The sequence below is a fragment of the Anastrepha obliqua genome, chromosome 5, assembly GCF_027943255.1.
Source record: "Anastrepha obliqua isolate idAnaObli1 chromosome 5, idAnaObli1_1.0, whole genome shotgun sequence".
Taxonomy (NCBI): domain Eukaryota; kingdom Metazoa; phylum Arthropoda; class Insecta; order Diptera; family Tephritidae; genus Anastrepha; species Anastrepha obliqua.
This window is the reverse complement of record NC_072896.1, coordinates 13,837,039-13,850,058: the sequence shown is the minus strand read 5'-3', so window position 1 is coordinate 13,850,058 and position 13,020 is coordinate 13,837,039. Positions and strand designations below refer to the sequence as shown.

The following is a 13,020-nucleotide window of genomic DNA, read 5'->3' as shown; positions in this document are numbered from 1 at the left end:
AACAATAAAAAAATTAATGGCGTTTCATTACTCGGCAGGCTGACGACGGAAGCCCCGAAGCTTAAGGCGCTCTCTTACAAAGACAGCGGTGTCGACATAGATGCGGGCGACGATTTGGTGCAGCGTATAAAACCATTATCGCGCGGCACGCAGCGACCCGGCGTCGTAGGTGGCCTGGGCGGATTTGGTGGCTTATTTCGCTTGAATGAGGTGAGCGGCACAAATTCCCTTCCCGAATGTGTAAAGCTAAATTAATTTATTGTCTCAGTTGAACTATACAAAACCGGTCATCTGTGAGGCCATCAATGGTGTGGGCACGAAGATAAAGCTTGCACTCGAGCAAGAAATGTACGAAAGCATTGGCTACGATCTGCTCGCCATGTGCGTCAATGACGTGTTGGAATCTGGTGCGGAGCCAATTGCTTTTCTGGACTATATAGCCTGTGGTAAGCTGCAGGTGCCTGTGGCAGCGCAAATTGTTACAGGTATTTCCGAAGGTTGTCGTGCCGCAAATTGTGCGCTTTTAGGTGAGTTGTGGTGGCGTGCACTGCTAATTGAAATAGCTCCTTTTGTGAGCATGAAAGTACTCTCAAATCTTTTACTTTTTTCTGTATTAGGCGGAGAAACCGCTGAAATGCCCTCCGTCTATGAGGTAGGAAAATACGATATTGCTGGCTACTGTGTGGGCATTCTCGAGGCAGGCAAGGAGTTGCCGAAATTCAAGCAGTACGAGGAAGGGGATCTACTGATCTCGCTGCCAGCGAATGGGCTGCACTGTGCAGGTTTCCATGCGTTGCTGAAACAACTAGAAGTGGCGGGAATTGATTTGATGGAGAGGTGCGAGTTCGGTGATTTCACTAAAACGTTAGGTAGGTAAATTGTGGTTAAATTTACTTCATAATACAATTTTGAAAGACGAAGGGATAGATACATATTTACAGTCTGTGTCAGAAAAAAGGAACCGCGATTATTCATGAAGTATAAAAGAAATATATTTAAAATTTTTTTACATGAAAGTATGTACAAAACTACGAGTCGCAATTACACAATAAGCCGTGTAGTCTCCATCGTTGTCGAGTATAGTCTGGTATCTTCTTCATACTTTGAACCAGTTTTTCTGCGTAGTTCGTCGACAAACAGGACTAGATTTTGCGAATTTGACACACGAGTTGCTTTAAATCATGGACTGGCCTTCCGGCAAGATGCGTTTTCATAGTTCCGCACACATTTTCAATAGGGTTGGCGTCTGGAGACTGGGAAGGCCAGTTCTATACTGTGACACCACTTCCTTGTTTTGTTGTTTCTCAATGTGTATTTCTGAGAGCAGTGGTTTTGATGATGTGGGACGGCAGGATATGTTCGCCTCCTTCAGTCGACGTTCGATGGTGTTGATACTCACATCTATTCCCTTTTGAGCAAGAACTGATCGTGTTTGGCGTAGTCACAAAGAAGGGTCCCGCTTAAAAAGTTGGACGATCACTTAATCCTGCTTTTTTGTCGCCACTCGCTTCAAGCCGCGCTCGGAAAAGTCATCAACATTTTTGTACACTTTATGCCGCACTACCTGACTGGCGTCGTTGCTCTTGAGTGGCACTATTATGCAGCAAAAAGCAGAACGAAATATATCATGAAGTTACAAGAAAAAAACCGATTCTTTTTTTCTGACGCAGACTGTATATCCAATTACTTATGGTTTAACCAGAGGTTAAACTCAGTTCATCGATTATTAGTATGATGGAGACCTGAGACCTGAAAGACCTATTGTTCATTTTTTATGAATTCAGAGTATTTCTCTTAGCCGACCTTTCTCAATAGATTAAACAGGCATCCATTACCGCGGGCAAATTCTAGCCCTCTTCTCTGGATAATTAATGAAAATGTTGCTTGCAAGGTTTAGGACTAATTTTGACGTGATAACGTCTTATAATTCGATTTAACAGGCTGCACGCTCGAAAAAATGTGTCGTTACCTTGCTCATTAGTGTTACCTTGCTCATATGTCGTTACATTGCTCATTGCCGTTACCTTGCTCATTTGTCGTTACCTTGCTCATTGCCGTTACCTTGAATGAACTGCAAGCGAAAGCGCGGAACGAACGACAAAGCAAACAAAGCAAACGAACGGCAACGTTCGACATCTTGCTCTCTCCTACTTAAGTGAGCGTATATATGTATGTATATGCGCATATGTACATATATAAATTCACGTATTTGTATTTGCATATACCTTCTTATTGATTATTAATAATTTGATTCACTTGAAGAATTTAAAATAAAACCAAGTTTGTTAATAATACCTGTTGTTTTAATGTTATTATTATTAATTTTTTTATTATATATGAAGGAAAAAATGTATGGTAATATAATATTTACCATATACCTTATAAGATATGTTGTCTATACTAATATTATAAAGAGGAAAACTTTGTTTGTGTGGCTCAAAACTACTGGACCGATTTTAAAAATTCTATCACCATTCGAAAGCTACATCATCCACGAGTAACATGGATTATATTTTATTTTGGAAATAGGGCTCGAGATATAGGTCAAAACGTGGTCCCGGGTAATCTTCGGATGTGTATGTACAATATGGGTATCAAATGGAAGCTGTTGGTGAATGCTTTAGTCCAGAGTATTTTTCATGCCGCTCCGTGACTTGGGTCTCGAGATAGAGACCAAAACGTGGACCCTAGAATGTGTTTGTACAATATGGATATCAAATTGAAGCTGTTGGTGAATGCTTTAGTACAGAGTATTTTCCATGCCGCTCCGTGACTGGGGTCTCGAGATATAGGTCAAAACGTGGACCCGGGTAACCTTTGGTTGTGTATGTACAATATGGGTATCAAATGAAAGCTGTTGATAAGTGCTTTAATACGGGGTAATTTTCATACCTATTGATGACTAGGGTCTCGAAATATATGCCAAAACGTGGACCCGCCGTGTCTTTGCACCGAATTAAACCAAACTTACACACATTGTTAAGTAGGTATTGAAGATGATTTCCGTATAGTTTGAATACCTATTGGTAGATAGGGTCTCGAGATATAGGTCAAAATGTGGACCCGGGTAACCTTCGGACGTGTATGTACAATATGGGTATCAAATGAAAGCTGTTGGTGAATGCTTTATGATATGTTATGTTATGTTATGTTATGTTATGTTATGTTACGTTATGTTATGTTATGTTATGTTATGTTATGTTATGTTATGTTATGTTATGTTATGTTATGTTATGTTATGTTATGTTATGTTATGTTATGTTATGTTATGTTATGTTATGTTATGTTATGTTATGTTATGTTATGTTATGTTATGTTATGTTATGTTATGTTATGTTATGTTATGTTATGTTATGTTATGTTATGTTATGTTATGTTATGTTATGTTATGTTATGTTATGTTATGTTATGTTATGTTATGTTATGTTATGTTATGTTATGTTATGTTATGTTATGTTATGTTATGTTAAGTTATGTTATGTTATGTTGTGTTATGTTATGTTATGTTATGTTAAAGTATATTATGTTATGTTAATGTTAACTCATTCTCTATATCCATACAAAATATCTATCAAACAAATAAAATTAAAATTTTCTTTTGAAAAATGCAACCATTCAATCAGTATTTTTTTATGACGTTATCACGTTAAACTATCGTCAGTAAACCGACTTTACAGACAACCTCTTTTTTGTGACCTGCGCAAATTTACTTAATTTAAACTTTCAAAATATATGTAGTTCGAAAATCATCACAACTTTCCGAGTAACCAATTCTTAGGTCTTAGCGGAAATTATCTCCCATACTTCACTAACCAATTCGTTTGCTACTTTCATCCGGCAGGTCAACAGCTCTGCGAACCATCGCGAATCTACGTTAAAGAAGTCAATGCGCTTTTACGCGAATGCGAGGTAAAAGCAATTTCGCATATTAGCACCGGTTTGCTACCAGACGTACAACGTATCATACCGCCTGACCATGAAATCTCGCTGGATTTTGGTGATCTCAAAATACCCACCATTTATGGCTGGTTAGCGGCCAAATTGCGCCTAAGTCCACAGACGCTTTTGGATAACCTAAACTGCGGCATTGGAATGGTGTTGATTGTATCGAACAAGAGCAATGTTTGGAAAACACTGCTAGGAGCAGGGGCGAAAGTGTTTGGTGTCTTGAAACGTAAACTAAAGACGTGCCATCAGAAACACCAAATTGAGGTGCGCAATTTTATGGAAGGTTTGGAAAAGATCGCCGATCGCTTTGGTGGTATTTCGGAAAGGCATACGCGCTCATTGGATGAGCCACATCAACGTGATTTAGCATTGGAACTCTGTGATGCAGCCTTGACACAGCAGCGCAACGAAACTTTTACCACAAAGTTGGGCAGACGGTTGATGAGCGTGCCACAGACTTTCAAGGATCCGGTTTTAGTGGTGGGCACTGATGGTGTGGGCTCTAAAATTAAGATTGCACAGCGAACACAGCGCAATGGAACGGTCGGCATAGATTTGGTGGCGATGTGTGTAAATGATATACTGTGCAATGGCGCTGAGCCGTTAACGTTTTCGAGTTATTATGCCTGTGGCGATTTAGTGGAAGAAACGGCAGCTAGCATTACGGGTGGCGTGATCGAAGGTGCATCGCAGGCGGCCAGCAGTTTAGTGGGTGAGTGGGAAAAATTTGCAGTTATACAAAGATATTTTTTTCCTTTGCCTTCATTTGCATCAATGTTACCGTTAAGAAGTAGTTAAAACTACGAAGTTTTCATCTTAGTCCCCTCCAAACAATAAATATTTTCTTCTTCAGAGACGCACATTGCCGAGGTGCCCTTGCTCTATCCCTCCGATGTCTACGATCTCGCCGGTTTTTCACTCGGTATTGCCGAATATAGTCGCCTACTGCCACTGACGGACGAGATACGTGCTGGCGACGTTCTCATCGGCCTTCCATCTTCCGGCGTACACAGCAATGGCTTCAGTCTCGTACATGCCATTATGAAACGGGCTGGCGTCACATTTGAAGACAAAGCACCATTCAGTCATCATACCTTTGGCGAAGAGTTCCTCACACCAACACGCATTTATGTCAAAGCTTTGTTGCCGCTGATACGACAGGGTCAGGTCAAAGCATTGGCACACATCACCGGTGGCGGTCTAACCGAGAATATACCACGCGTATTGCCTAAAAATTTGGCTGTTCAATTGGATGCCACTCAGTGGAATATACCACCTGTTTTCGCCTGGCTCTCGGCGCAAGGTAATGTCGAGTCTGCTGAAATGCAGCGCACCTACAATTGCGGTCTCGGCGTAATTTTGGTGGTGGCGCCGGAGCTTGAACATTCCGTGCTGGCAGAGCTACAGTATCGCGAACGCGCGACACGTGTCGGTGTTGTAGTGGAACGCGCACAGCCCGAAGTACCACAGGTTGTCGTCGAAAATTTCGGTCGGTGTCTGCGGCGCGCTCAAAAGATGCTGGCTAGGCCGCGCAAACGTGTTGCCGTGCTTATTTCTGGCACAGGCAGCAATCTGCAAGCACTGATGGATGCTTGCCGCGACACATCGCAAGGTATGCACGCCGACATCGTGTTGGTCATATCGAATAAGGCGGATGCATTGGGTATTGAGCGCGCGAAAAAAGCGGGCATATCAACGGCAGTGGTGTCCCACAAGCAGTATGCAAATCGTGAAGATTTCGATGCGGAAATGAGTAGAAAGTTGGTGGAGCACCACGTGGACTTGGTGTGTTTGGCTGGATTTATGCGCATCTTGAGTGAGCAGTTTGTACGTCAGTGGAAGGGACGACTGGTGAACATACATCCATCGTTGCTGCCCAAGCATCCTGGCTTGAAGGTGCAGCAAAAGGCGCTCGATGCAGGTGACAAAGAGTCCGGCTGCACAGTGCACTTTGTCGATGAGGTACATATTTTTATTTAGCGTAAAACTCTGTTTAATTTTTGGTTATTTATATTTATTTATTTTTTGTAAATTTTTAGGGCGTTGATACTGGTGCCATTGTTGTTCAAGCCAGCGTGCCTATACTGCCGAATGATACCGAAGAGACTTTGACAAAACGTATACTCGTTGCCGAACACTTTGCTTTCCCTAAAGCGTTGCGGCTTTTGGCCACTGAAGCGGTCAAGCTGAGTCAGGATGGCAAAGTGATTTTTACCTGATATTTATGTTTGTAGATTTTCAGTTACATTTGGGCGGGAAATAAATATTAAAACTATGCAGTTGCAAATTTTTCAGTTACTAGATATGCATAAAGTTTTCCATATGTTTCGAATAGCAAATTGTAATGAAATATTAGCATTTGGCTTTTGTGATTAAAATTTCTTATATGTACTATAATCTTTATTTGCGAGCTACTAGAATTTTGTATAAATTCCCATGCGATTGGAACTTTCCCTTAAACCAATGCAAACTTTTTTGCTTAAACAAAAATTATGATGGTGATAGGTTAGGCTTGGCAGCCGCATCGCACATAGAGACAACGATGCCACTTAGGCCATGAAATGGGTCCGTTGTGAGCCGCGGGGGCTGGGCTACATTTCCCTTTCCATATTGAACCATCCTGAGCTTTTGACAAAGCGTAAAGAGTTGTTGATACCTAAAGTGTATAGGAGTCAAACCACGTCAAGTGGGGCCCGAATTTTCCATCAAATTCCCGATTTTAAAATTAAATGCATTTTTGGATAGAGAATTTGTCACATAATAATTGCTGTGAATAGTTTTTTTTTATTTCGCTTTTTGTTTATGTTATTAACAATTGAATTTTTTCGCATGATATTCTTGTAAAATCAATATCTCAGAAACTACAATTGATAATTTGATGAAATTTATTTCGGTTACCGAAAAATGTTTACTCTACCGATTTAACGCTCAAAGACTGTGTATTTGTTGAAACAATTATTTTTAACAATAATTTTTATTAAAAATCGCAATTATTTTTGCGTTCTTCACACTCTAAATGGACAATATTACAGTCAGATTAAGCGCACAATGCTCACCTTTAATAATCTGTAAAAAAAACTTTGTTCATCCAATCCGTTCTGAAGATATCGAATTTTTTGTCAGTCGAGGCACTACGCACGAAAACATGGCTTTGCAGAGTCGTACAGTCGCCGCAACTTCTAGTGTCAGTGTGCTGTGATTCCTAGTATTCAAACAATATATCGGTAAATACGTTTGCAAATCATGTCGTATGAAGATATATAGAGATGGAAGTGTTACTGAAAGTGCAGCGTATATATATACGTCCAAGTCCACAGTGGGTATAATCTTGATATTTATATACATATATTGCGCATTGAATAGTTATTATTTAGGCAAATGAAGTCAATTAGTTCTCAAAATTTTGATAAATTTTTTCTAGTGCTGACCAAGGAGCAGAAAACGATGAGTCTGAAGTTTCTTCTGATGCAGAAGAATGTTCAGATAGTGAAGCTAATTTTGAAAACCAGGAAATTCAGAATGACCTAAAATTAGAAAAGGTGAACAATATTTTACAGGAACTTGGTGAATCGCCAATAAAAAAACGACATTTTTCAAAATTAAGTGATATGAATGTCAAACAGATAATAGCAGAAATCATCAACGAAAAAAAAGAAAAGAAAACAAGGAAAAAAAATTGAATTCAGCATTTGTGGAGAATATAAAGTCTGCTTTACGTGAGAAAAAAAATACAAATGATAAAATTCAAATTTTAACAACGGTACCAGATGCGGTAACATCGAAACAAATGCTCATTCACCCGTATGTAATTTACTATTGTATCGATGGTAAACAGCATCATTTAAGCCTTGTCATCATTTCTGAAAAACTAACATACGATACAAGTTCGGTTCACTTATTCAACACAAAACTTGTTAAATATCTTAAAAGCAAATTTGGATCCAGAAATATAAAAAAGTTCTCTTATTCTTCTGATGGAGCTGCATCACAGTACAAGAATAAATCTAACTTTTTGAACCTATATCACCTAAAAAAAGATTTCGGAATCGAAGCCGAATGGAATTTCTTCGCGACTTCCCATGGCAAGGGAACGTGCGATGGGGTCGGCGGAGCAGTTAAAAGGCTAGCCCGAAAAGCAAGTATGCAGCGTGTGGCTAGAAATCATATTCGCGATGCTAAAGCTCTTTTCGAGTGGGCCAAAGGTGCGTTTAAATCGATAGATTTTGTTTTTTGTTCGCAAAAAGATCATGATGCACATGAAAAAAAAATTTCCAAACGCTTCAATGAGGCAATAGCTATCAAAAAAACGCGGCAATTTCATCACTTCGAACCTGCAAGTAACAAAAAGATTCGAAGTAAAATCTTCTCCGAGGATACATCTTGTTTCGAGACTATTACTACTAATTAAATTTTGTATGTTTTCATGTAGATATGGATGTATGTAATAAAAATTCTAGTAATGGAACATCTCATTTTTGAATCCTTAATCCTTTTGTATGTCTTTTTTAAGTGCTATACGTTTTAGCGTATGAGCCCATGGGACAATGCAAGGCCAACTGCGAAGCGCGTCGCGTTGTACCAGACTATACTGCGCATCAAAACTTTACACAGTTTGACAAAAAATTCGATATCTTCAGAACGGATTGGATGAACAAAGTTTTTTTTACAGATTATTAAAAGTGAGCATTGTGCGCTTAATCTGACTGTAATATTGTCCATTTAGAGCGTGAAGAACGCAAAAATAATTGCGATTTTTAATAAAAATTATTGTTAAAAATAATTGTTTCAACAAATACACAGTCTTTGAGCATTAAATCGGTAGAGTAAACATTTTTCGGTAACCGAAATAAATTTCATCAAATTATCAATTGTAGTTTCTGAGATATTGATTTTACAAGAATATCATGCAAAAAAATTCAATTGTTAATAACATAAACAAAAAGCGAAATAAAAAAAAACTATTCACAGCAATTATTATGTGACAAATTCTCTATCCAAAAATGTATTTGATTTTAAAATCGGGAATTTGATGGAAAATTCGGGGCCCACTTTACGTGGTTTGACTCATAGATTATCTATAATCGATAAGAAGTAGGATGTAGTTGTAGCAGCATAAACATTCCCCATACTTACATACGAGGAATGCTGCTGTTGTAACAGTCCTTGGCCGGATATAAATCGGTGGAAACGGTAAGAAGAAGTAGGATTTTAAATATCGGTTCCTGCTTCTGGCTAGAGCTGGGCATGTGCAAAAAAGCTGTTGAATTGTTTCCAACTCCTCCTCATTTTTGCAGCTACGACAGAAATCATGCGTGTAAACACTAAACCTTGCATGATTTCCTATGAGACAATGTCATGCCCATGGGGGCGCCTACTAAGGTCCTAATTTGAAGTCTAGTCAATTTTATAATACTCTTGGACAGACGTAGATTTAGCCTTGGCCATGTTTGCCTAGCGATTTCACAGGTATTAACGCTAATCCATCTTTGATTTGCAGAACTGATTAGTGCGTCCTTAATAAGAAGCTTACAAGTTGCGAGAGGTACCTCCATAAAATTACTTATGTTTGGTATACAGGTACCTTCTCTTGTAAGATGGTCTACCCTACAGTTCCTTGGTATATCTCTGTGACCTGGAACCCACCATAAGATTATACGATATGTTTGGCCATCTCATTTAGAGATTGATGACAACGTAAAACACTTCTTGATGTTGTTTGGAATGCATCCAGGGCTCGTTATTGTTGTTGTTGTAGCAGTAATAGAAGCCCCGTCAGTGTAGTGTAATCACCGGTCGTCTTCGTCTGGTTCATCTAAAGGTAGTTCCAGGAAACTAGCTGTTTCGACAGGTTGCGTCCAGAGGGAGAGGGGTGTTAGATGAGTAGGTTTTAAAGGGCGTAACGTAAAACACTTCTTGATGTTGTTTGGAATGCATCCAGGGCTCGTTATTGTTGTTGTTGTAGCAGTAATAGAAGCCCCGTCAGTGTAGTGTAATCGCCAGTCGTCTTCGTCTAGCTCATCTAAAGGTAGTTCCAGGAAACTAGCTGTTTCGACAGGTTGCGTCCAGAGGGAGAGGGGTGTTAGATGAATAGGTTTTAAAGGGCATATGAAAAGGTGGTTAGTGCCGTGTGGGGTGCCTTCACATGTCGGACATATGTTTAGTACGTCTGGGTCAATTCTGGATAAGTTTGAGTTTAACCTGCTACAATATCTAGACCGTAATTGTGCCAGTGTTACGCGGGTGTCACGTGGAAGCTGGAGCTCTTCATCTGCTATGGGTGGTGGTTGGACTCCGATTACGGCATTCTGTGGGCGGGAGCTTATGAAGGTGGTAACAGTCTCCCGGTGAATGCCGTTTAATGTCTGTCTAAACACTGTCTGGTTCAGTAGATGTATGTTAGTTTTGTCCTGGATCTCGTCGGCGTGGTGTAGTAGGTGTCTCCTGACGTGCCTGGGAGGCGGCTCTGGCCCAAGCAGGTGTCTGCAAGGGTGAAACCTAAGGTAGCATCCTTGCTGAGCAGTTTGTTATGCTCCCTAACAAGTAGCATATTGGCCTCGTCATGAATGTGTTGCATTGGGGACATCAGGAGGCAACCCGTCGCTGTCCGAATGGCAGTGGTTTGGCATGTCGGGAGCTTTATTCACTGCGTGTCACTGATTCCAGGCGACCAAACAGGCCCAGTATAGTATGGAATCGGGCCCGTAGGGCAGCTTGGCTGTCTGATAGAATGCAGATATCTGTTGATGATATTCTGTTTACCTTTTACCATTTAAGGCTTAATGAATAGCGTTTATTCCGCTTGAAAAACACTACAGTGATCCGGTAGTTTAAACGATTCACTGGTAGAAAGCTCTTCGCAATATAATCCTGATCCTACACCGGTGTCGATTTTAGATCCGTCCGTGTCGGTCTTAAAAGGTGTGTTGGGTGTTGAATCATGTTGTTGTTGTTGTTGTAGCAGTACCTTTGTTGAATCACCTTGAAGCCATGGTGATGAATGTTAAAAAAATGCAAAATATTGGTTGGAGTATTAACGGGACACTATCTCATGCCATATCACTCAGCCAAAATGGCCCTAATTAGTTCAGAGCGAAGCGCGTAACACCTACTTTGCCACAACACAACATATTTGTCATCCTTGAACGATATTGCTGACAAAAGGCTGAACGGCTTGTTAAAACTTGCGAAGACGTGCATTATGAATTATATAAAACGATATCTTCGACTCCAGATGCATAGCACTGCCAATGATTTGGACTTCAGCATTCTAAGTGATATCTTTTTACAGCACTACCTAACCTAACCTAAAAAACAATAAAGTTTATGCAGCTTTTCAAATTCGCTAAAATGAAATGAAAGTTAAGTAAAGAACAAATAATATATTTAAAATAGTAAAACAATATTTACATATCACCATAGCCTTCAGTGGCATAATATCACATACAAAGTTGGTACCATCGAACCTACCAATAATTTGAGTAAATATTTTTGGCATTTAAAACAACGAACCTATCAATGAAAATATATCGGTTTTTGTACTATTTTCGGGTATTGGTTTCTCACTCGGCGCCTCCTTTTGTCGTTTAAAATGTTTCAATGCCTCTGGATCGTTGAGCACTTCCTTAGACAGTGTGTCGATATTTAAACGGAAGAGTTGATTTTGTAATATAGGCACAATTAAATTGTACTTATCTACATTTTTGTTTATCTGCCGCACGCTATCACTGTATCTCTGTAGCACTGCTTGCCAAGCACGACTCTCTTCTTCATTGAAAGGATATTCACCAAAAAAGGCGCGTTCTGCGCGTAAATCAGCGCGTAATGTCTGCACAGCCTCCCGTATATCGCGCTGCAGCATAATCCATTCGGGCGTAAACCCATTATCAATTAGTATTTTATTTAATTTGTGTGTTGTAAAATCAAGATAAGGATTTTGTGTCTGTGCGCTACTCAATGGCTTTCCGGCACATTTAAGATTATCAAAGTCACCCTTAGCCATGGCTTCCTGTATGAGATCCTCACAAATGCGATCGAAGCCGTATTTCGTCTTGATCGCGTGATTCTTATAAAATGTTCCTTTCTTCATTATTGTATTTTCTCCAGCTTGAGACTTTTCGATACGATGACTAAGTACACGCTCTTGTGCTTTCATCGCTTTTATTTGATGGTATTGTTTTTGTCGCTGAAAAGGATTGCCAACGCCGACACCATCAAAGTTGAGGTATTGACGATGCTGCGGTGCTGTATGCTTTATATCAAACACTTCTTCTTCCTCATCTTCAGTAATGCTGCGGCGACTCTTGGCGAATTTCTCCTGCAGTACTTTGAATGCCTCGTCTACTTCTTGAAAACGTTCAGCGCTTGCTTCGGGTAGGCCGGAATCAGGGTGCACTCTCTTCACCAGATCAATGTAAGCATTGCGTACAGTGTTTTGGTCGGCCGCTTCGTTAACACCCAAAATACGAAAACATTTCTACGGAACGAGATGACAATGTTTATCTTTTAGCTGATGTTGTAGTCTGTTACCTTATAGAGTTCCGCACGCTTGATATGCATTTCTCTATATTGTAAAGCAGCACTACGCCAGCAGAGACTTGGTAGTAGTTTAAGTTGTACTCCAACCGGCAGCATTATACGAGGGAGCTAAATTTTAAATACACTAATTTACAAGAAGATATTGGTATTAAGTAATAGACTCCACAGTTGTTGAATTTTCTGTGTTGTTATTAGAAAAAAACAACATTAGCCAGGCATTTGTTGTTATTTAAAGCTTCGCCAGTATTGTATTTGCGAATAATCAAAACAAAACCAGCTGGCTGCTATGCAGAACTGCCACTCTAAAAATTTAATACATATTTTATTATTATATTTATATTAATATACATATAATTGGCGCTTACACCCTTTTTGGGTTTATATATTATTAACCATGAACAAAAATATATTATTTATAACTTAGCATCAATTTATTACTATTGCTAATTTTTTTATATGTGTTTATTTTATATAGAAAATATGTTTTAAAATACCTCGAAATTCTTTTACTGAGAGTTTTTGGCGATACCACTATTC

General features: G+C 39.5%; 2 protein-coding genes across 2 annotated transcripts in view; one reads left to right on the top strand and one right to left on the bottom strand.

Annotated features, from left to right (window-relative positions):
• Positions 1-6,253, top strand: part of LOC129246916 (trifunctional purine biosynthetic protein adenosine-3) — a 34,932-nt gene extending 28,679 nt beyond the window's left edge. Inside the window, exons 5-10 of the mRNA XM_054885658.1 lie at positions 39-210; positions 269-527; positions 618-869; positions 3,842-4,660; positions 4,802-5,910; positions 5,988-6,253. Of these exons, the coding sequence (XP_054741633.1) occupies positions 39-210; positions 269-527; positions 618-869; positions 3,842-4,660; positions 4,802-5,910; positions 5,988-6,167 (2,791 nt within the window). The 3' untranslated portion in view covers positions 6,168-6,253. The remainder of the gene's footprint in view (positions 1-38; positions 211-268; positions 528-617; positions 870-3,841; positions 4,661-4,801; positions 5,911-5,987) is intronic.
• A 5,059-nt stretch (positions 6,254-11,312) lies between these two features.
• On the bottom strand, positions 11,313-12,717 carry LOC129247581 (dnaJ homolog subfamily C member 28). Its single transcript, XM_054886762.1, has 2 exons — positions 12,475-12,717; positions 11,313-12,421 (listed from the first exon to the last, which is right to left on the bottom strand). Exons 1-2 carry the CDS (start codon positions 12,577-12,579, stop codon positions 11,444-11,446), a joined length of 1,083 nt encoding a protein of 360 aa, XP_054742737.1. The 5' UTR covers positions 12,580-12,717; the 3' UTR covers positions 11,313-11,443.
• Positions 12,718-13,020: the final 303 nt, after the last annotated feature.

Excerpts from the sequence above, each read along its gene's own strand:
- LOC129247581 (XM_054886762.1), bottom strand. The coding sequence starts at position 12,579 with ATGCTGCCGGTTGGAGTACAACTTAAACTACTACCAAGTCTCTGCTGG. Across the intron at positions 12,422-12,474 it reads AGCGTGCGGAACTCTATAAG|AAATGTTTTCGTATTTTGGG; the intron begins GTAACAGACTAC and ends CTCGTTCCGTAG.